The sequence below is a fragment of the Dama dama genome, chromosome 33 (assembly GCF_033118175.1).
Source record: "Dama dama isolate Ldn47 chromosome 33, ASM3311817v1, whole genome shotgun sequence".
Taxonomy (NCBI): domain Eukaryota; kingdom Metazoa; phylum Chordata; class Mammalia; order Artiodactyla; family Cervidae; genus Dama; species Dama dama.
Window position 1 is genome coordinate 29892926 of NC_083713.1, and position 24411 is coordinate 29917336.

General features: G+C 39.0%; 1 protein-coding gene across 1 annotated transcript in view; it reads left to right on the top strand.

The window, feature by feature from the left end:
- Nucleotides 1-24411, top strand: part of LRP2 (LDL receptor related protein 2) — a 158611-nt gene that overhangs the window by 68662 nt on the left and 65538 nt on the right. Inside the window, 13 exon segments of the mRNA XM_061135388.1 lie at nucleotides 310-552; nucleotides 1605-1724; nucleotides 2324-2440; nucleotides 6470-6847; nucleotides 7977-8225; nucleotides 9309-9517; nucleotides 10407-10591; nucleotides 11512-11740; nucleotides 12371-12545; nucleotides 14489-14611; nucleotides 18197-18363; nucleotides 19090-19233; nucleotides 22355-22464. Of these exon segments, the coding sequence (XP_060991371.1) occupies nucleotides 310-552; nucleotides 1605-1724; nucleotides 2324-2440; nucleotides 6470-6847; nucleotides 7977-8225; nucleotides 9309-9517; nucleotides 10407-10591; nucleotides 11512-11740; nucleotides 12371-12545; nucleotides 14489-14611; nucleotides 18197-18363; nucleotides 19090-19233; nucleotides 22355-22464 (2449 nt within the window).

Below are 24411 nucleotides of genomic sequence, written 5' to 3' on the forward strand. Positions count from 1 at the left end.
GAAGCATAGCTTAGAAGCAAAGGATGGGCCTTACAGTCGTGACAACTAGAGCTTTGGTCTTGGGCACATGCCTGAGTCTCTCAGAGCCTCAATTTCCTCATCTATAAAATGCAGATAATTATATGTACCTGGCAGTATCCTTGTGATGATTCAGAGAGGAAAAAAAATATGTAAATAATAGTTGCCAAATAAATGTCAGTGAATGATGATGACTTTCACATTTTGTATAATGCTCCCATTGAAAGGTAAGATCTCATTTAAAAGGCTGTAAAAACCAATGTCTTTACGATCAATTCGTTTCTGTTGTAGATGCTACCTGTTCACCTTTAGCATTTGAGTGTAAACACGAAGGACACTGCATTCCCTCAATGTGGCGCTGTGATGGAGAGAATGACTGTCTGGATGGCAGCGATGAGCAGAACTGCCCCACCCGAGCACCCACTTCCTGCCGTGCTGATCAATTCACCTGTGACAATAACTTCTGTATCCCAAGGAGCTGGGTCTGTGACACAGATAATGATTGTAGGGATGGATCAGATGAAAAGTCATGCAGTAAGTTCTGAACTGATTTCTCTTGGCTGATCAGCCTAGTAAATAGATTTGAACCATGAGTAGGCCTTGAGTACTTTCCTTGAAGGCTCATATAATTTTCATTGTATCTTAGCCACTTCTATTCCATCTGTCAACCAGTGTATTAATAGGCTCTAAAAGCAAAGACAGAGGAAGTCTTGCTAAATATTTTCTATGGAAGCAAAACAAGGACTATCTTTGATATCTAACTAATATCCAGATGGAAACTGGAAAATAAAAATCCCACAACTAACTGTTCAGATATTTAAAACAATTGCCCTTTCTGAATCATATAAACACACCCGGATGTTTAGCTACTGGTTTTTCTTTTCATTTATACAGGCAAAAAGACAATAAAATAAAAAGGCAAAGAACGTTTCAATTTCATTAATCTTACCCACCTGTGCAGAGGGGGTGCAGGGTTCCCAGGACTAAGTTCTGTTTTGGTTGCATAATTTGGCTAGTCCTTTTTTTTCAGGACTAGATAAGCTTTAAGATCTCCTCTAGCTTTCACATTCTGTGAGACTATATTATGATTCCTGTTTTGGGTCATGGAGGCAGCCTGTCGGACCCTAAGGCTATGTCTCTTCAGCCAGCTAGGGTCCTGGTTTTGAGGATAGTTCTGCTTAGACTTTGGATTAAATTCAGTTATCATGATCCAGTTAAATCCAGTTATCATGTGGACCATGCTCCATGACCACAGTCCATCCTGTCTTGTGGGCTGAGTTTCATTGCTTAACTGTGCAGAAGATCTTGGACTTCATACTATTCATGAGGTGCAGTCCAAAGCAAGGCCATGATGCTTATCTTCTACATATGGTCTGTTCTTCAGAGTATCCTCACAGTTTCTGACTCTGCCCTATATTATTTCTGTTCCTCTCTCTAAAAAGGCGATCTGTCTGACTTGCAGGAATTTTGAGCACACATACAACTGAGATAATTTATGTATTTCCTAAGCATTATACAGTTTGTCTCTGGTACATATTGGACAAGAAATAAACTATTAACTTGGTTTTGTTTTTGGATGACATTAGATCATACACAGACATGTTCACCTACTCAGTTTCATTGCCCTGATCACCGATGTATTGCCCTATCTTTTGTCTGTGATGGGACCAAGGACTGTGCTGACGGATCTGATGAGATTGGCTGTAGTAAGTACATTGTTTTATTTTTTAATTAATTAATTGCTTAATTAATCCATTGAGGTTGTAAGTCCATAACTGATTTATATGTTTCAGGTGTACAACATACTAATTAACATTCAAAGATTAAATCCATTTATAATTGTAAAATATCAGCTATATTCCCTTTGTTGTATAATGTATTCCTGTAGCTTATCCCTATCTTGGCCCTGCCCCCTTCCTTCTGCCCACTGTTAACCACTTGCTTGTCCTCTATGTCTGTGAGTCTATTTCTTTTTGGTTGTTTTCATTAGTTTGTTTTAGTTTTTAGATTCCACATATAAGTGACATTATATGGTATTTGTCTTTCTCTTTATGACTAAGTCCATCCATGTTGTTGCAGATGGCAAAATTTCATTCTTTTTTATGGCTGAGTGGTGCTCCATTGCACCACTGTTTATGGACAGTGGTCTTTGTCTATTCCTCTGTTTATGGACCAATAAGCTGCTTACCTATCTTGGCTGTTGTAATAATGGTTTATTTTTTTTAATTCATGATGTTTAGAAAAATTTCGATGTTCAGTTGTTTGTTCCTTGGCTTAACTTCTAGTGTTTTTCTCTCATTTTCAGTGATTAACTGCACTGCTTCTCAATTCACATGTGTTAGTAATGGTCAGTGTATTAGCAAGATGTATCACTGTGATGGCATTTTTGACTGCGATGACCACTCTGATGAGACAGATTGTCGTAAGTACCATATACCTGGCATGTTTCAGGTGACGGGGTCATTTCTTAATTACCAGGATTGCTCTTACCACAGATTTTCTCTTAGATAAGCTAGAGGGAAGGCAGCCTAATTAACAAAACATTGTCCAAGGACCACAGTATTGATTGTATAATGAAATCAAATCAACATCACCAAATAGGGATAAGTTGTGAATCAAGTAATTGTAAATGGGCACTTTTTAATTGTCTTTTGAGTAGGTTAAATATTTCTCAGGTATTTTTGTTTTCAGTATTACCTGGGGCATTCAAAATTAGTGGGTTTCAATGAGGTTTGCCATATATAAAGATATTTTAATGGTTTCCTTTAAGTCTCAATAGGAGGTCACATCAAGCAAATCATTTGTTTAGTATCTGCTAACATGTTTTCTGTGGTCTTTGTCCTGGGAGTCTGGTAGAAAGTAAGAAACAAAGCAAGGCAGATAGTTAGTAAGGGCTTTGTAGAAATGATACAGATAAAATTCAATGAAGGTTCCCAGGAAAGAAATTTTTTGAGGGTTCAAGGAGGACTTCATGGACTATAAATCTGATGGACCTGTAAACTTCACAGGCTGTAGACCTAATAATGGAAAGGACTTGTTATTGCCATTTTTATATTAAACAAGGTGAGGTGGTCATTTGTTTGAATGTTCATGTTTTGGATCATAAAAAGTAGGTTTCTATCAGTTCTCCTCCCTAATCAGAAAAGAGGGTTTCCCTGATGGCTCAGTGGTTCGGAATCCACCTGCCAATGCAGGAGATGAGGGTTTGATCCCTGGGTCCAGAAGATCCCTGGATTAGGAAATGGCAGCCCACTCCAGTATTCTTGCCTAGAGAATCCAGTGGACAGAGGAGCCTGGTGTGCTATAGTCTCCGGGGTCACAAAGAGTCGGACATGATTGAGTGACTAAACAACAACAACTATCAGAAAAGTGTGGTTTATATCTATGGATAAAAGAAAATATAAATGCTTACATACTTAATAAGTGTGTACAACACCCAGAAATTCTTAACCACTGAAGTTTCTGTTTCACATTGAAAACATGGAATTCTTCTCAGGCGATCTGAGGTTAAAGTGCCATTGCCTCTGGCTTTCTATTACCTTACAAGGTCCCTGGGAGAGTGTTTGGGTTTACTCCTGTGAAATAGCCAAGCAATCAATAAGAATTGCTTGATGAATAGTGGAAAGTTTGCAAAGAATGGAAGATTTACAGTCATCTTGGCTTCATCATCATCAGTTCAGTCGCTCAGTCATGTCCGACTCTTTGCAACCTCATGAACCGCAGCACGCCAGGCCTCCCTGTCCATCACCACTCCTGGAGATTACCCAAACTCATGTCCATTGAGTCGGTGGTACCATCCAACCATCTCATCCTCTGTTGTCCCCTTCTTCTCCTGCCTTCAATCTTTCCCAACATCAGGGTCTTTTCAAATGAGTCAGCTCTTCGCATCAGGTGGCCAAAATATTGGAGTTTCAGCTTCAACATCAGTCCCTCCAATGAACACCCAGGACTGATCTCCTTTAGGATGGACTGGTTGGATCTCCTTGCAGTCCAAGGGACTCTCAAGAGTCTTCTTCAACACCACACAGTTCAAAAGCATCAATTCTTTGGCGCTCAGCTTTCTTTGTAGTCCAACTCTCACATCCATACATGACCACTGGAAAAACCATAGCCTTGACTAGACGGACCTTTGTTGGCAAAGTGATGTCGCTGCTTTTTAATATGCTGTCTAGCTTGGTCATAACTTTCCTTCCAAGGAGTAAGCATCTTTTAATTTCATGGCTGCAGTCACCACCTGCAGTGATTTTCGAGCCCCCAAAAATAAAGTCAGCCACTGTTTCCCCTGTTTCCCCATCTATTTGCCATGAAGTGATGGGACTGGATGCCATGATCTTAATTTTCTGAATGTTGCACTTTAAGCCAACTTTTTCACTCTCCTCTTTCACTTTCATCAAGAGGCTCTTTAGTTCTTCTTCACGTTCTGCCATAAGAGTGGTGTCATCTGCATAGCTGAGGTTATTGATATTTCTCCCAGCAATTTTGATTCCAGCTGTGCTTCCTCCAGCCCAGCATTTCGCATGATGTACGCTGCATATAAGTTAAATAAGCAGGGTGACAATATACAGCCTTGACATACTCCTTTTCCTATTTGGAACCACTCTATTGGTCCATGTCCAGTTCTAACTGTTGCTTCCTGACCTGCATCCAGGTTTCTCAAGAGGCAGGTCAGGTGGTCTGGTATTCCCATCTCTTTCAGAATTTTCCACAGTTTATTGTGATCCACACCATCAAAGTCTTTGGCATAGTCAGTAAAGAAGAAATAGGTATTTTTCTGGAACTCTCTTGCTTTTTTTGATGATCCAGCAGATATTGGCAATTTGATCTCTGGTTCCTCTGCCTTTTCTAAAACTAGCTTGAACATCTGGAAGTTCACGGTTCACGTATTGCTGAAGCCTGGTTGGAGAATTTTGAGCATTACTTTACTAGCGTGTGAGATGAGTGAAATTGTGTGGTGGTTTGAGCATTCTTTGGCATTGCCTTTCTTTGGGATTGGAATGAAAACTGACCTTTTCCAGTCCTTTGGCCACTGCTGAGTTTTCCAAATTTGCTGGCATGTTGAGTGCAGCACTTTCACAGCATCATCTTTCACGATTTGAAATAGCTCAGCTGGAATTCCATCACCTCCACTAGCTTTGTTCGTAGTCATGCTTCCTGCGGCCCGCTTGACTTCACATTCCAGGATGTCTGGCTCTAGGTGAGTCACCATTGTGATTATCTGGGTCGTGAAGATCTTTTTTGTACAGTTCTTCTGTGTATTCTTGCCACCACTTCTTAATATCTTCTGCTTCTTTTAGGTCCATACCATTTATGTCCTTTATCGAGTCCATCTTTGCATGAAATATTCCCTTGGTATCTCTAATTTTCTTGATGAGATCTCTATTCTTTCCTATTCTATTGTTTTCCTTTATTTCTTTGCATTGATCACTGAGGAAGGCCTTCTTATCTCTCCTTACTATTCTTTGGAACTCTGCATTCAAATGGGAATATCTTTCCTTTTCTCCTTTGCTTTTCACGTCTCTTCTATTCATAGCCATTTGTGAGGCCTCCTCAGACAGCCATTTTGCTTTTTTGCATTTCTTTTTCTTGGGGATGGTCTTGATCCCTTCCTCCTGTACATTGTCACGAACCTCCGTCCATATCATCAGGCACTCTGTCTATCAGATCTAGTCCCTTAAATCTATTTCTCACTTCCACTGTATAATCACAAGGGATTTGATTTAGGTCATATCTGAATGGTCTAGTGGTTTTCCCCACTTTCTTCAATTTAAGTCTGAATTTGGCAATAAGGAGTTCATGATCTGAGTCTCAGTCAGCTCCCGGCCTTGTTTTTGCTGACTGTTTGGAGCTTCTCCATCTTTGGCTGCAAAGAATATAATCAATCTGATTTCGGTGTTGACCATCTGGTGATGTCCATGTGTAGAGTCTTCTCTTGTGTTGTTGGAAGAGGGTGTTTGCTCTGACCAGTGTGTTCTCTTGGCAAAACTCTATTAGCCTTTGCCCTGCTTCATTCTGTACTCCAAGGCCAAATTTGCCTGTTACTCCAGGTATGTCTTGACTTCCTACTTGGCTTCATTTAGTATAATTCATCTGAGGGAAAGTGATAACATCCAAATATATGAAATACATGAATTCCATGTCACCATAGCTGTTTAACCTCTATTAAATGCTCTGATGATTCTTTATTATTTAATCCAAAGTTAGAAACACAGAAAATAGAATTTTCTTTCAACTCAGGGACTTCTATCCATTGTACATCCGTTTCTTTGTTATTAGATCCATTAATCAGATCAGACAGAGAAGACACTCATTTTAGATGTTAATATTACATTTGTCATAATCATTATTAGAAACCCACCATTGATCCAAAATGATTTCTTCTGAACCTAGGAGTTATATAAAAGGGATTATGGATCACATTCACAAATGCATTTTCCCCATGCTGTTCTCTTAGCAACCAGGCCTCCTGGGATGTGCCACCAAGATGAATTCCAGTGCCAAGAAGATGGGATCTGCATTCCGAAGACCTGGGAGTGTGATGGGCATGAGGACTGCATCCAGGGATCTGATGAGCACCATGGCTGTCCCCCCAAAACCTGCCATCCATCTCATTTTGTCTGTCAAAATGGAAACTGCGTCTATAGAAATTGGCTCTGTGATGGGGACAATGATTGTGGAGACATGAGCGATGAGAAGGACTGCCCTACTCAGCCTTTTCGGTGTCCCAGTTGGCAGTGGCAATGCCCCGGCCATAGCATCTGTGTGAATATGAGTGCAGTGTGTGATGGTGTCCCTGACTGCCCTGGTGGGACAGATGAGTCCCCGCTTTGCAGTAAGTTTCCTGACCACAGTTTACTGGCCATGAACTCATCCTGAGCAGTGGCCAGCTGTGTGTCGTCATTGTCACAATCACCATGTAGTTCTTGAGGAAGGAATCTCAGTTCTCTGAATTTCAACCCGTGTAGGGATAGCCATCATGGAATTCAAATAAATCATCACTGGATAGTATTTCTCATTTAATCCTTTGCACCCAGTTCTGTGTTCTTACTTCATTAGATCATCAAATTAAATTTGGTCCTGTTGGGTAATGCACTCATAAGTTTTTCCAGCTTTCATATTTCCTAATTTCAATCAGAACTTGCCACAAAACAAATGAAGTCCAGGGATTTGTGTTTGCTGTGATTAAAATCCTGTGATTGGCGTATCATCCTAATTACTGTTGTTTCTTTCTTTGCTCTTTAATCAATGCTCACTCTCAGATGAACCCCAGCCAGGTATGACTGCAAAGTATTTTAGATTCTTATGATTTTATTTGCATTGCATTTGTGCTGAAAATGTCTTAATCATTTTGACTTACTTCCCCTTCTGGTACATGTTTCATACCATGACTCTTATAAATCAGAGTACACATGGAAATAGAGGGTATTTGCATCTACAGGCAGATAACTATCTTGGGTACCTCGGGCATTGTCATTTTAGCCCTGAAAGTAAGGATGATGGTATGTTAGTGTATCTATACCCTCTAGTCTTTCAGTTGTCTTTTCCTATTGTAAACCTTTTAGTTCTTAGTGTCAAAGTCTTATCTTTCATATCTGTGTAGGTAGCAGAATGACAGAAAACAAATGGGAAGTAATTTAGGTCTCTTTGCATGCTTTACCAGTGACAGTTATGTTTTTTTATATTTCCTCCACGTTTCTTTCATGGCACTAAATGGAGTTATATTTGAAGGTTGTAGTGAAGAAAGTGGTCCCAGTCCAGTGGATGTGAAAGATGGTAATTAGGCAAGTCAGAGCACTGGACAGTCTATGGACCTCATCCATGTGGATTCTGCTCATAGCTCATACTTGGGTATTGTGTTGAGGGTGACGTGAGACATGTGTGACATGTAATATAACAGAATGAACCAAAGAAGCAAAGATTCCTGACTTTTCCCCTTTGTGATTTCTTTTTCTTTATTCTAGACCAGAATAGCTGCTCAGATTCCAATGGTGGTTGTACTCACCAGTGTATTCAAGGGCCTTATGGGGCCCAGTGCCAATGTCCATTGGGATACCTGCTTGGCAATGACTCTAAGACCTGCGAAGACATAGATGAATGTCGTATTCGAGGCTTTTGTAGCCAGTACTGTTACAACATGAGAGGTTCTTTCCGGTGCTGGTGTGATTCAGAATACAGGCTAGACGCTGATCGGAGGACTTGCAAAGCTACAGGTAATGAAAGTGAACTAACTCCAGCTAGTTTAACAGGCACACTCCAGACACCATCTTTGTATAATACCTAATGAATTAAATTCAACCAGTATTAATTCTGGGCTTCCCAGATGGCACAGTGCTATAGAATCTGCCTGTGAATGCAGGTAGACGTAAGAAACACAGGTTCAATCCCTGACTCAGGAAGATCGCCTGGAATTGGAAATGGCAACCCACTCCAGTATTCTTGCCTGGCAAATTCCATGGACAGAGGAGCCTGGCGGACTACAGTCCATGGGGTGGCAAAGAGTTGGACACGACTGAACACAGCACACACATAGCATTAATTCAGTTTCTATGACATGAAAGTGTTGTACTATGTGTTAGGGTATTGATATGGCTGCTTTAAATGTGACCAAATAAAGAATACTAACACCAAAGAGGCAGTTTCTTTTTTTCAGGTAGGAGTCTGGAGGGTAGAGGGTTTGGGGGTAAAAGCTGGTGTGCCTTCCATCCAGGGATCCAAGTGATCTTGCTCCAGAGTTTGCCAGCTCCCAGGAAGTATGAAAGGGGTGAGCAGCTTCTTTTTAAGGATGATACCTGGAATTTGACACTTCATTTTTGTTTGCATTTTATTGATGGAAACTTAGTCATATAGTCTCTCCAAATTGAAATGGAAATGGAGAAACGTCTCTAGCTCTTAGGCCCTGTGCTGTGCTAAAGCTTGGCATAATTTATTACTAAAAAGGAAGACGAGAGAGGACATGGGAATGATTAGAAATCTCTGCCACAGCTGAATGCAGAGTATGAAATAAGCAAGTACAAAAGTAACTATAGTAACAGGAGGAATGCAAGAATAGTTCACTCCAGGTTGATAGATAAACACGGAAGTGTAATTCAAGGATGAAAGATATTTTGAAAGCTTACTTTCAGTACTTGTGAAAATCAGCTATTAAGGTAACATCATTCTTATGTTTTTTGTTTGTTTGTTTTTCCCCATTACTCTAATTTGGAATGGCATCTTCTTTCTGTTATCAAAGATATTACATCAAATATTGTTGTTTCTCCCAGAATCATTGACACTTCTATTTTCTTCTTGGACAGAATCTGGAAGTCTGTTACTGGTGGCGAGTCAGAGCCAGCTTATTGCTGGCAATATTACCCAGCAGGGGTACTTTATCTACCCAGTTATCCAACATGGTTCTCACATTGTGGCTGTTGATTTTGATTCCGTCAGTGGTCGTATCTTTTGGTCTGATGGAACTCAGGGTAAAATCTGGAGTGCTTTTCAAAATGGAACTGATAGAAAACTAGTAAGTACATAAGTACATGTCTACTGGCCTTTGATCTGACTAGTTCCCCAGTCTCAGGTCTATTTGCTGTTAATCACCAGTGAGAGAAGGTCCTATGTTATCTTAAGTGGTTCTCATGTCTCCCTCTGGGCCATCCATACTTAAAAGCCCTGGATGTTCCTAACTCCTATCTGATGGGATCTGAAGGGAGAGACTTGAATCTGAATACCAGGTTATATGATACAGAGATCTCATTGCATCTTGGAAGTCCTTTCTGCATTTTTTTTTTTTTTTTTTCTCTAGTGGATAAAAGACAAGGGAGACACAGTGGAGGTTGCTTTACTTTCTTTTGTCTTTTAAAATATTTTTAAAATTTATTATTTATTTTCTATCATGGTTTATTATATAGGATAGTGAATATAGTTCCTTGTGCTATACAATAGGACCTTGTAGTTGAAGTTGCTTTTCTTAGCTTTAATTCAGTTATGTTTCTTGATCAGTCTCCCAGAGTTTCAATTTCTTCATCCTTGGTGGTTATGTTTCCTCTGCCCCCTTAGAACCTTATTTTGTAATTGTTGGCTCTCAATCAATAAAGGCATTACTTTTGCCATGAGAACACTGTAAAGTTTCATAGGGTGGCCAACTTAGCAAATGGATACAGTTTTTGTTTAACTGAAAAAATTCTGAAACCAAAACTCCACACTAATCCAACAATAGAGTATTCAATTCTACACCATCTTGTAGATTTTCCCTAGAAAACCCCATTGTTTCTACATGGGAAGACCATATTTTCTAGTCCTCACATGAAATCATAGGACAAGTTAGGTGATACCTTATTCTCAATTTTCATTTTATTTCTGTGTTTGGATTATTTCTTGAGAGTTCACTTACCATTCACTTTTGTCTTTAGATACTTGACAGTGGTGTCAGCATGACTGGAAATATTGCAGTAGATTGGATAGGACGCAATCTTTACTGGACAGACATTTCCCTGCAAACAATTGAAGTCGCTAAACTGGATGGGAGCCACAGGACTGTGCTGCTTAGTGAAAACACAACAAATCCAGGGGGACTGGTAGTAGATCCCAGAGCTACGTAAGACATTTTTTTTCCCTTAAATATCATGTTGCCTTAACATTGTATGAGAGGAAATAACAGTAATGTGATGTGGTTAATACTCGTATCACACTATTTTTAATGATCCCTTGTTTAAACATCTCTATATAAATGTTAGCCATACAGCTACTTGTTGCTGTCTTCCTTTATCTGAATAGTCTTCTTCATAAAGTACACAAGAGCAATTGATTGTTCACTTAAATTAAAGATCATATTACTTTTTAGCTTGCAAGTATATGATGAAGTGTCTAACAAATGCATGCAGTAATACACTTCATATGTCTACAACAAAAAGCCAGATTTTCTTGCTTCAGTTTTGTATTGTTTACTACAACTTCCTTTTAGGTCATGTAAGGAAATTTTTGCCTCCTGGCCCTAAAGGAAAGAAGAAATTCTCTCATGCTTAGAAATCTTTGAGGGCTTCTTTCCTTGAATTTCCTTAGATTGTCTTCTGCAGGAAGATGAGTTAGGCAAATTATGTTCAATGCAGTGTAGATTTGCTAGATATTGTAAAGTATTACACACCAGTGAAATTTATGATGAATCTGATGATGAATAACGGCTTTCTTAAAAATGACAGGGTAGATAAACAAGGACAGATGGACTTTTCTAGATCAACTGTATGTGGATTGTACAGAAACACAAATAAACATTGAGACATTTCAGCATGTCACACTGTACTGCATGTTTTATGAACATTATAAAAACACCCAGATGGCTCGTGATTGCATTATGATTGCAGTTTTACTTTGTGACACAGTAAGCTCTTACATATATTCTGAACTGGAGATGTGTTATTTTAAGCAGAGCATAAACATGCTATTCTATTATTTAAAATGACAATTATTTTCCATGTAGAAATATGTCCTGTCCAATTGGTAACTCGTTTCTTTTCACAGTGACCGTGTGATGTTCTGGTCTGACTGGGGCAATCACCCTCGCATTGAGCGAGCTAGCATGGATGGCAGTCAGCGCACCGTCATTGTCCAGGAGAAGATCTACTGGCCCACTGGATTAGCTCTTGATTACCCCAACAGGCTAATCTATTTCATGGATGGCTATCTTGATTACATAGACTTCTGTCACTACGATGGAAGCAATCGGAGGCAGGTGATAGCCAGTGATTTGGTAAGTTGGTAGCAAAGAAAGGAAATTAAACTAAGATCATGGTTTAGCAGGAAGCATATGGAGTAAAAGAAAAGTAAGAAATTCACTGCTGTGTCATAGACATCCAGAAAATATCAACAGGAAGGAGGGCCGGTCCCTCTTTTTTCACAAAAAATAATTATTCCTGTTCATGGTCTAGGAAAGAATAATAGCTTGTGTGATTTAGTTGATCTGTTATTTAGCTGATGCCAATCTGTTGTTTCCACGTAAAGAATGATTTAATTATATGTAAATTCCTCAATGAAATCATAGTTTGTTGCATATTTTGTATTTTTATTCAGGGAATTCTGGTGAATTTATTTTCACAAGTTAAATGGGGAAATGAAGAAAATATGTATTTTACTAAAGAGCTATTTTAGCCTTCAGAGTAAAGATGAAGGCTAAATGACACAGGTTCATGAAAGTATTTTTGATTTGTCAGGGGGATGTAGGTCAAGAAGTATATTTTTTTCTACCTCTTGAGCAAGGATTTTACTATGTCTTTATTAAGTTAAATGCTAAAGGAAACCATCTGCTTGGGTAGGTATCCCTTCCTACTTTGTTCATCTTAGTTTTTATTTCTAGGTCTCATTGTTCTCTTCTGCTTCACAGATTCTGCGCCATCCTTATTCCATAAGTCTCTTTGAAGATACTGTGTACTGGAGTGATCGTGCTACTCATGAGGTTATGAAAGCCAATAAGTGGCATGGGGGGAACCAGTCAGTGGTGATGACACTTCACCAACCTCTTGGCATTGTTGTGGTTCATCCTGCAAAACAACCAGTTTGTAAGTGATAGACATATCTTTCCCGGGTATAGCTTGGAAAACATTGATTCTGGAAATGTAAAATGTATAATGTTGCAGACCCGTTTGTTTGGACAGGGTATTTCCATGATTTCTATTTATCATGGAAAACACAAACCTTTTATGTCTTTACTTACTCAGTCTCCCTGGTTTTTTTTCTCTCACTTATTCTTGCCACACTGGGCTTCACTGGACTTCCTTTTGGTACAGAAGCATATCAGGCTTCTTCCCATCCCTGAATGTCTGCACTGGCTCGTCCCTCTGCCCTGGGGTGCTCCTTGCCCAGATCTCTGTCTGAGGTGCTCCTTCGTGTTACTCTCAGATGGTTTTTTGTGCCTTCATTCTCTCAGATGGTTCTTGACCATCCTATCGAAAATGGCTCTCTCTTTCACAATTCTTTTGTTCTTTATTCTCACATTCTAGAATCACACAGTTTATGAGTTTAGTTCTGGTTCCTTTTGTTATAATAACTGCCGCATATTTACAGTCTTCTCGGATTCCTGCAGTTGGATTCTTTACCACTAGCACCACCTTGAAAGCCTGTTTGGCTTTACTAGTTTTTGAGTGAACGAATGGATTACTGCATCTAACCAAGTGTATGTAATGAGAATATATAAGATCTAGAGAATATCCTATCAGCACAGGATACACACCACATCTCTTTACTTCAAGGAGTAGAAACACACAAAGATGTTATTAATGAAAAAAAGGAAGATTGTTACCTAACCAGAACTTTCACAACAGTAGGTAAGGTCACATAGAGAACACAACTTGGTATCATTTAATGTAAAAAGATCTTTTTGGGGTCAGCCAAGGAAACACATCTTCAGTTCAGTTCAGTTCAGTTGCTCAGTCGTGTCTGACTCTTTGCGACCCCATGAATCACAGCATGCCAGGCCTCCCTGTCCATCACCCACTCCCGGAGTTTACTCAAACCCATGTCCATCGAGTCGGTGATGCCATCCAGCCATCTCATCCTCTGTTGTCCCCTCCTCCTCCTGCCCCCAATCCCTCCCAGCATCAGGGTCTTTTCCAATGAGTCAACTCTTCGCATGAGGTGGCCAAAGTAGTGGAGTTTCAGCTTCAGCATCAGTCCTTCCAATGAACACCCAGGACTGATCTCCTTTAGGATGGACTGGTTGGATCTCCTTGCAGTCCAAGGGACTCTTATGTAGCTTCAAATTTCTACTCCTAAGCTCTGGGGCTGTTTGAGTTCATAATCCATTTATAGATTGGATTGATCTGTGACCTTGGGTAAGTCACTCTTCCCTCTTAAGCCTCTTATGAACCTTATGTTGAAAGATGATGTTGGAGAAGGGTGAAGTAGTTAAGGGCAAAAACCAAACCAGCCAAGGTAACTTATATATTTGTGTGTCCAAATATCGGAGACTTCTGGGATTATAATTTTTTAATTGAGATATAGTTGACAAATGACATTGCATTTGTTTTAGGTGTGCAACATAATGATTGGATATTTATATATATTGTGAAACGATCAATGTGAGATTAGTGAACATCCATCACCACATATTTTTCTGTGATTAGGAATTTTAGAATCAACTCTTTAGTCATCGTGCTGTACATTACATCCACAAGACTTCTTTATGTTGTAACTGGAAGTTTCCACCTTTTGACCACCTTTACACTTTTTGCTACCTTGCATTTCCTGCTTCTGGCAAGCACCGACCTGTTTGTTTTTATTTTTTGATTTAGATTTCATATGAAAGTGATATCATTATACCCTCCAGGTCCGTCTATGTTGTCGCAAATGGAGTATTTTCTTCTTTTTTTTTTTTTTGGTGGCTGATTAATATTTGATTATATGCATGTTTATATACATACTGTATCTTCTTTGTTCATTCATTCTGTTCACTTTAATGTGGGCAGTTTTCCATTCACCCTGTTTTCTTCTTTTTGTATTACAGCCTCAAATCCATGCAGCAATGTCCGGTGCAGTCATCTGTGCCTGCTTTCCTCAAGGAGTCTTTACACCTGTGCTTGTCCTTCTGGGTGGAGTCTTGCTCGTGATTCTGTGACTTGCGTAAGAGGTAGAGTATGTCCTTTAAGTGTGCTCTGAAGGTGGAACTTGCCACTGAACTCTAAAGCACTTGGTGATGGAGTGTGTGTGCTGTGTTTCCTCTGATCAGCAGGTATCTGTGGGGTGGGTGCCGTATGGGGTGAGTTAATTGAGCACCATAAACAAAAATTGATTTACAATCAACCATATACAGAAACTCCCTTACAAATGAGTTGTAACTGTAATATAGTTTCTATATATGGAGCCAATAGGATGTGTGTCTGTGGTTCAGCATTCTTTAACTTCACATTTTTTCTTACCTGGTTATAGGCAGGCAAGCTGTGATAAAGGGAAGTTCCAAATTCTTCATTTAGAAATAAAAATCATGGATATTTGTGGATGGTTTCATTTTTAGGTTACTTATCTCATTTTAAAAAATATTTGTTTTTATTTACTTGTTTGGCTATACCGGGTCTAGTTGTGGCACATGGGATTTTTTAGTTGGGGCATGTGAACTCATAGTTGCATGGCATGTGGGTTCTAGTTTCCTGACCTGGGATCAGACCTGGACTCCTGCATTGAGTGTGTGGAGTCTTAACCTTGGACCACAAGGAAGGTGCCTCCTTATTTCATTTTCTATTCTCATAACCAGTAGTCAATAAAGAGTGTCACAGTATGGGTGTTCTGACTCCAGTTTCAGTACCTTTACTATTGATTATTTTATGGTGCTCTAAAAATGAAACTTTTCTTTGTATGAAATACTTTGAGTGATTATTTGAGCAATTTATTCTTCATCTCATCCTAGATATCTTACTGGGTTGATTGAAGAGTATGTGAGTAATATACTAAGTACTTCAGGGAGCAAGAAAGGAAGGATAAGATGTAGTCAATCCACAAAGGAGATTTCTAAGAAATCATTTGCCTTTGCTTAAAAATCTTAAAGAGGTAGTATAAACAAGTTTCTTTCATTACTCAGTGAAGAGGAGTAAACATTTTCATACTGATAAAAATGTCTGTGGAAAAGTTAAAAGTAAATGTTTAATGGTGAAAAATTCCTAAATTAATAGAAAAGTAGTCTTAATTCTAGAGGAAAATTTAGTTTTCAAAAGGAAAATATATTCCTGAATCCAGGAAATTTATGGTATTTACAGGTTATACAGAGACAAGGTTACTGAAAATTTAATTCCATCAGCATGTAATATTTTGCAGTGATACTTTTGTGATGAAAGATTTTAATTATTGGTAATGTTTACAAAGGGATTGGCATCTGCAATGTTTCTTCAGAGATTTATTATGAACCTAATCCTTGTTGACATTGTTTAATTTAGTGTGTCCTCAGAGTCTTTCAGCAGAAGATTAAACGGGGCTATAGACATTCTTTGTGCAAAACATTCTTTCACCACGCAAAGATTGTTGAACTGTGCATTGGGGATTGGTGTCATCTACATTACTATCTGATAGTGATTGATAAGTGTCAACCCTAAAAAATACCTTTTCTTATTTCACAAATAATTCCACTAGTGGTTTTCCATGGACTGATTTTTACTGAGGTGGAACTTTTTCAACATTTTCCAACAGGCTTCTGAGCACCGGTTGGGTTACTGAATGCTAATATATGTGAACTAAAAAAAAAAAATTGCTTTTTTTTCAACAAGAAGCTTAGAAGACAACATTCATAGATGAAAACAGTTTAAAATTATTTGATCACCTTTAAAATTTTGTCTGTGCAGTGTCTAAAATATCTTTGGAAGTGCTTGTATAAGATTAAGTGAAAAAGCAGAGATTGTTTAATATTGGCTATGTATTCATAAAATCATACATTAAAAAAATCTGGAGGACAGGATACACAAATGTCAATAGTGTTTACTGTTGGGAAGGGAGATGATGGAGTATTTCTATTTTTTCCTAATTTTATGTTATAAAATTTTAATGGGAGAGCTTTCTCTGTATGAAATAGTTTTTTTATTATTTATCAAATATGTTCCTCAAGTGCCAAAAAGCCCCCCAAACTCAAACCATCTTCCCAGCACCCCCTAATATTAAGAGTTGCACATCCAAAATAGGGTTGTGTAAGGTCTGACTTTGGGAGGAACTATGCTTGGGAGTCATAAATGCCACCTCTTAATGACAACATAAATTTTTCATTCCCAACTGTTGTCTTTTCACTTCTTTGCCCTGCTAACACTAATCTTAATTCTTAATAAGATAATGACATGAAAAATAAAAATGAAGAAATTTTCATTTCTCCTGATCTCCTTTCCAGTCAACCCTAGATGCTGCTGTACCTACTCTTTCATGGCCATGGTCTGTATTCTTTGTCTGGCTCCCCAGACTTTAAGTTCCTTGAGGATAAACCTGTTTTTGAAAACAGCATTGCTGGTTGCTGTGGAAGACTAAATGCTATCTATTGTAGTACTTTTCATGAATAGTTGCAAATTTCACATCTGTACTAGGTTAATCAATTGAGTCAATTTGTTTCTCAGTAATGGAAATGCCAGGAACAAGGAAAAGCTAATTGGATGTAAAAGAAAGTAAAGAAAAAAATTGTCAAAATAATCCTGCTGAAGATGCAAAGCTTCCCGAATGATCAAAATAATGCAAACACCATTTTTAGCCCATGAAGATTATGCAATAATTAATCATTTTATACTTTGTCTTAATAGGTGATATATCTTACATGTCTTAATAACACAAACTCACATTTCAAAGTTTTCCTTTTCTCACAGAGGAATGATAATAAAACCCTACTCATGAACATTATTAGTTTTTTCATAATGGGCCTACAGTCTGGAGAGGATTATCTCTGAGAAAGGACCTCATTATCTATTAAAGAGCCTACATAAACTGATAGCTTAAATGAGATATTATGAAGATGTTTAAATTGCAATGTATAGATACTTTTGAGAACTTCAGAAGACACTCTACATATTTACTTATCTGTCCATCTATTTATTCATGTATGGGACCATTCAGTTAGCAAATATTTATTAGACAACTATTCCAAGTTCTGGGGACATAATGAGTAAATTGGACGGGGTCACTGCCCTTTGGGAGTTAGAATCTAATGCAGAAGATAGACATTAGTCAAACAACAATTGGTGCAATTATAAATTAGATTTGCTTAGTAATTAGACCCTTTCATAAACACTAGGCAACACTTTGTGGTATTATTTTCTAAAAATACTTAAAACTAATGAACTGCTGTTCACCAAGAAGAGACTACAAATTTTCTTTTGCCCCAAAATGTGAAAATCCAACTCTCCCTTCCCTGAGTCATTCTGCGTCTAGAAGTGGAAGAACTTCTTGTCTGTGACTATCCAAACATGGATAGTTTTAGCAGTGTGAGTAAGGAATTAATGAAGTGTAAGGTAAATGCTGATCTACCTTGGGTGATTTCAGAAGTCTTGTGTGTGAGATTGGTGGTCTGGTGACCCAACAACCCACTGAAACCCAAAGGAAAACCCTGATTTTTCTGGTGAAATATCTATCATGCATTATAATTATTGCCATGATCCTTCAGTGGCATTTTATCCTATCAAATGGTAATAATCCTTTGCCCTCTGTTAGTCAAAATATCTGGGATATAATTTTGAGTGATATTCTGTTATTTTCACAGATGATCAAGCATTCCTAATAGTTGTAAGAAACAGTATAATTTTTGGAATTTCCCTTAATCCTGACGTGAAGACCTTTGATGCTATGGTGCCCATATCAGGGATACGCAATGGTTATGATGTTGCAGTTGATTACTCAGAGCAATTCATCTACTGGCTTGAAAATCCAGTAAGTTTCGAATAACATTCCAAGTATGTAGCTTGTTCTTGAAGAGCCTACCTTCATGGAGGCCTTCTTACATTTTTGCTTGGAGGGGTCGGGGTGGGAATGACCCAGACAGAAATTAGTTTAACACTAAACCTTTTTTAATTCAGTGAGGGACGTCAATGGGAAGTTGGCCTGGAGCAAAGACCCAATAATAAACACGTTTAAACTCTTGGGTGCATTTATTCATTCAGCAAGTATTAAGTGACTACTACTTTCTCTGCAGTGAACTGGCTACTTCCAACTGCAGAGTACATGCCAAGAGGGAGCAGTAACCAAGTTTGCTCTTGAGCTTTAATCTAGCAGAAGATATTAGACTAACATAAGAATGATCTTCACTTAAGACCAAAGGCAATAATTCCCTAAGGGAATTTCAGGAAAACATGTGATGTGGCTGCTGTGGCCTTCACTCAGAATCTTGGTCTCTAGAAGCAAAGAGAACATTCCTCCAACTTCCTTCCCATTGGGACCCTTTCTTTACCTATTAGGGAAGAAACCTGTGAGAATGGGGAAGGAGCTAGGACAGCATGAAAGACTCAGCACTGCTGGCATTAGTGTTTTGTACAGTGAGCGCCCCCAACGGCACTGGCACTTTGCATTTCTTCCACGCATGAAGTATCTTTATAAAGCAACTGCAGTGAAGAAGCTGTGACCCTGAAACAGCTCACCACTCCTTATCTTTCTCACCAGGGTGAAATTCACAGAGTGAAGACAGATGGTACCAACAGGACAGTGTTTGCTCCTCTGTCAAGTTTGGGGGCTTCTGCAAGCCTGGCGTTAGACTGGCTATCAAGAAACCTTTATTTTACTGATCATGTGACTCGATCAATTAAGGTAATAATTCCATAAAACTATTGACACAAACACTGGTTTCTAATTCATGTAAAATTTCAGGAAATGCTGTCATATGGAGGAAGGAAAAAGGGATATTAGTATTAATTCTCTGAAGATACGGAGAAACCTAAAAATTGAAACTTTCCACTGTGCTATTTTGTCTCCACCTGAGTATCAATGGCAGCCTGTTAATAATTTAATAAATAATGATTTATTAAAATATATGCAAAGATAAATAAAAATTATGTAATGAATTCAATGTAAAGGGAAGCTTATAGTAGGCAAGGCCCATTTTCATTATCTTTCCCCATCAAGTAGCCAATGCTATTTCAGTTCTAAACCAAATTTATAGATTGCTATTGTTCTAAGATGGAAATCTATGACTCTAACAGTGAAACAGAAAGTAGAAACTTGATTCTAATTCCTTTCTTTTGTGAGATAAGTGTTCTTTTTACTCTTAATTCCCAGAAGAAATTCTATAGGGGCACAGGTATGAAATCACATGAAGTAACTCAGAGGTAACTTGATTAGTGTTGGTTTACTCCAGTTTGGGATAAGGTTAAGACATGTGAGGGATTATTAATTCAGAGTGAGAATGAGAATTGCTAATGCAAAGGGGCAGTTTTGGGAATCTGACAGTAGGGTGACAGTCCACTGCTCTGGATGAAGCATCAGTTAGTAAGTTGGTTCTCTTTGGGACATTCAGAAGGATTGATGCTAACGATGAGGAAGATGCACAGTAGCCTTCCTCAGTAGCCTCCACAGTAGCCATCCGAACCTTAGCACATTGCTGAGGGCCAACAAGTATAGTAAACGGTCACGGTGACAGGGATAGTCACAGTATGTACTCAGTATTCTAATCTCAAGCCAAGTAGAATCAGCAGCTCCTAACATGAAGGGAAACTTGGAGGCTCATCTGGTTCAAGCTCTTTACTTGCTGAGAATGTTAAGCCCCCAGAAGTCAGCTTCACTGCCCTGATTCTGGGAGGTGGGGTAGGAAGGGGTGGGTGGTCTAACTTTGCCTTGTTATAAACCACAAGTTCAGCAGTCAGTTCTGCTTCAACCCCCTTGGACAGTGACAGAAAGTATTTTGCACAACTTCAACTAAAAATATCACTGGCCCAAGACAAGGCAATATTTACTGCCCAAGACCTTTAGTACCAAACTCATTCTCTAGAGGCCACTCAGTACAAAACTGTCTCCTTTCCAAATGGCAAAGAAGGAATGCTCCTGTTTTGTAAAGGGGATCTTCTTTTGTGGACTGATAGTCTTTCAAGAGCAGAGCACTTGTCTCCTCCATCAGGGTTAGATAGCACCAGGTGAAGAACAGTATGTGCATGTGCGTGTATGCATGTGCATTTGTGTGTATTGGTGAGGCTACTTTAACCATGAAAACTTAAAATTGTGCCCCAAATGCAGCAAGGTCCAGAGGAGAGAAAACTTGCTTTGGAGTCCTGGCTTCGAGTCTGGATTGTTTGCTCATTTGTGCAAACACTAGTAAATGCTTTCCATGGATCAGTGCCATGGTTGTGTGTATGTTCAGTCGCTCAGTCATGTCTGACTAAAGATCCCATACAGTCCCAGGATTGTAGCCTGCCAGGCTCCTCTGTCCATGGAATGTTCTAGTCAAGCATACAGGACGGGGTTGCCATTTCCTTCTCTAGAGTATCTTCCTGACCCAGGGTTTGAACCCTGATCTCCTGCATTGCTGGCAGATTCTTGACTGACTAAGCTATCATAATAGGAGTAACTCATGTTGAATTCCAGCTTTTCCACTAGGGGTAGCTGTGTGCTCACTCACTGAAAGCAATTTTGTAACTGAGAAGTGAAATGTACAGAATGTGAGAGGCTGTGAAATGTACAGGCTGTCTTTGAGAGAGCTCCCACTATTCCAAAAAAAAACAAGGAGACTTTCCTTTGAACCAAAGGCATCCTTAGGAAAAGGAGAGAAATTGTAGCAGAAAGAGGCAAATTGAAAAAATTACTTTAATCCAAATAGGAGAAAAAGCAAGAGAGAAAATTATAGAGAAAGAGTGAGGGAGAGAAGGATGTGTGTGTTTGTGTGTGCATGTGAAAGAGTGAGGGAGGGAGAAAGATGTATATAGATAGAAAGGCAAAGATAGAAGCAAACATAAATAATCAGTTTGTATTGAAATATGATTTTATAGAAAAGGCTTTGTGTAAATCAAGAGGCGTTTTCTTATTTCTTACGAGTGTTTCTCACCTCAGACTGTCTCAAGTGCATACTAAAATAGCCTTGTTTCTATAAGAAACTGCTTCTGGTCCAGTAATCCATATCTCTTAGTGGTATTTCACAGTGGTATAACACTGTCGTTATAACAATTCAAGCAAGATTGCTTAAAAAACATAGCAATAGGAAAACTACAAATCCTCTCTAGGCCTCTTCTTTATTACCTTATAGGGGCATAATAATGACATCCATCTCATAAAGTCACTGTGAGGATTAAATCCGATAGTGCTTAATATAATGCCTGCTATATAGAGGGTTCCCATAAACAGGTCAATAAAAAACATTGACTGTTGTTGTTCCGGGTGCTGTGCAAAGCACTTTACATGAATTATCCCATGTTGCTGGGACCTCTATGCAGAAGGGACCATTATCTTCCACACTTGACTAACACAGTTCAGAGAGGTGAACTTACTTGCCTCAGGTCCTGTAGTCAGTCATGTAGGATCTGGCAGGGCGGGCATTTGCACACAGGCCGTTAATGTGGCATAGAACTCACTCAAGTGAATTAGATTGTTTGCAGTGATGGACCAGTGGGTGCTCTGGTCCAGTCATCGGGGCACAGGAGAACTATGGTGTTCCCTTTGGATGGTTCTCATCTTTTTCTGAAGGCATTTTGTAGTTTCACTCAGGCAGTGATCCATATAAATAGCTTCTCCTGAATTTTTAGATAAATTGCAAATAGAAATTTGAGAGGTGATTTCATTTTCTTACTCCCATTTTCTATTGAGCTGATTTTCTTGTAGCTCTGATATGCAATTTGGGATTATCTGAATATCACGCAAACCCTCTTATTCACCCCGATCATAGTTTGAATTTGTTGTGTGTTTCAGTTTTCCTTCATCTTAGCTTTCTTATTTTCCTTTTATGCAGGTTTTAACACTTCGAGGAGATGTCAGTTACGGGAAAACCCTGATTACCAATGATGGGACGAGTCTTGGAGTTGGTTTGCCAGTTGGCATAACTATCGATCCTATTAATGGGTGAGTGTTTGCGTTTATCTTCTATACAGCAGCACTTTTGTTAGTATTATGATCTGATAAAATGGAAGATTTCAAACGTAGGACCTCTTCTGATTTCATATGTCAACATTTGAAAAATACAGATCTCAGGGCTTCTCTGGTAGCTCAGTGGTAAAGACTCCGCTTGCCAGTGTGGGAGATGTGGGTTCGATCCCTAATCTGGGAGAATCCCACATGCCACAGAGCAACTACACCTGTGTGCCACAACAATAGAGCCAGTGCTCTAGAGCCTGGGAGCCCCAACTACTGAAGCCCACGTGCCCTAGAGCCTGTACTCTGCAAACGGGAGAAGCCACTGCAATGAGAAGGCTGCATACCACAACTAGAGAGTGGTCCCTGCTTGCCCCAACTAGAGTAAAGCTCGTGTGCAGCAAAGCCCCAGCACAGCCAAAAAAAAAAAAGAAAAAAAGAAATTATATAAAAAAGAAGGAGAAGGAAATGACAACCCACTCCAGTATTCTTACCTGGAGGATCCCATGGACAGAGGAACCTGGCTGGCTACAGTTCATGGGGTTGCAAGAGTCGGATATGACTTGGTGACTAAACCACCACCACCATATAAAAAAGAAAATATAGATCTCAGTATGAAAGAAATAACTGTTAAGTTATAACCCTGAATTTCAAACAGACAAGAATTTCAGGCATTTTAAAATAGAGTGAACAGTAATATATTTTGACTTGGAATGAATGTGGAAAGCTTGAAATAGACCTTGAAGGGTGAGAAGACCACCGGTAGATGGAGGATGGCTTGCAGCTGAGAAGTGATACTTGAGGCCAAAGAGCAGTGGGGGCCCAGAAGCATAGTGGTACTTAGCATGATTGTGTAGAGGGCTGGAACCAGAGACTTCGAGTAAGGGACAGTTGACTAGATGGGAGAGATACAGCAGCTAAAGCCACTTGGGGATGAATCAGGGAGGGGCTTTAATGTCATGCTAAGGAGTTGTACTCTATTTTTTTTTTTTTTTTTTTTGAGAAATAAGGAGCCAGTAGGAAATTTGCAGGAAAGGAATGATAAAACCTAATCTGTATTTTAGAAAAATTAATCAGGATTGGAGTGGCAAGAGTTAGGGGAAAAAGAAAATGTTTAGCTAGTGATAAGAGTTCTTAGCTAAGGTTAAGTAGCTTAAATTTTTGGCGAACTCAGAATTCATAAGAGTTTTGTGACTTTGTCCAGAAAACTTCTGGCAACCTGGAATGGGAGAGGAGAAAGAGAATAATGACAGGAACTTAGGGTGAGCAGTTAGCAAGTTAAGGAGATCATGAGAATAAATAAGAGTACTGTTAAAACAGTTAAAATGCTATGAGGTCCAGGGGTAGAGGGACTGAAGGTTTGAGAGCTCAGACAAATTTTAAGGGCAGAGAACAGGTTCAATGGAAGAAATAAAATAGGAGAAAGGAAGAGATGGAAGAGTTTGGTTGAATTTCAGTTTGAAAGCTTAGAGGTAAAGAAGTTTAGAATTGAAGAGTAGGTTCGTGGGAAGGGTATATTAGACTGATGGTGAAAGAAAGATGCCAATAAAGATGATTGGAATTAAAGGTTTGAGGAATCGTGGAAAAGTTTGAGAGGGCTGTCTGGTGAAGCAGGAGGTGAGTTCAAAAGGAATGAAAACTTTGACTCATGTCTAGAAGTCATGTCCTCATTGGAAATGGAAAGCAACCTTCACATATTTTAATGAAATTGGTAATTCTGTGTGCTGATTAGGATTCATGTGTATACATTATATTTTCCTTCAAAATTGGAAAATTAAGTAGCTTATCTTGTGGTAATTGATTCGGAAAAGAAATAAAGAAGGCTGAGAGGTGATCAGGGGGGTACTTGAATACTTTTGCATTAGCTCTTCCTTTTCTGGTGTGCTTAGCAGTCTCTGAGTCTGGAACTGATTGTTGATGTAGGCTCTTAGTCCATGA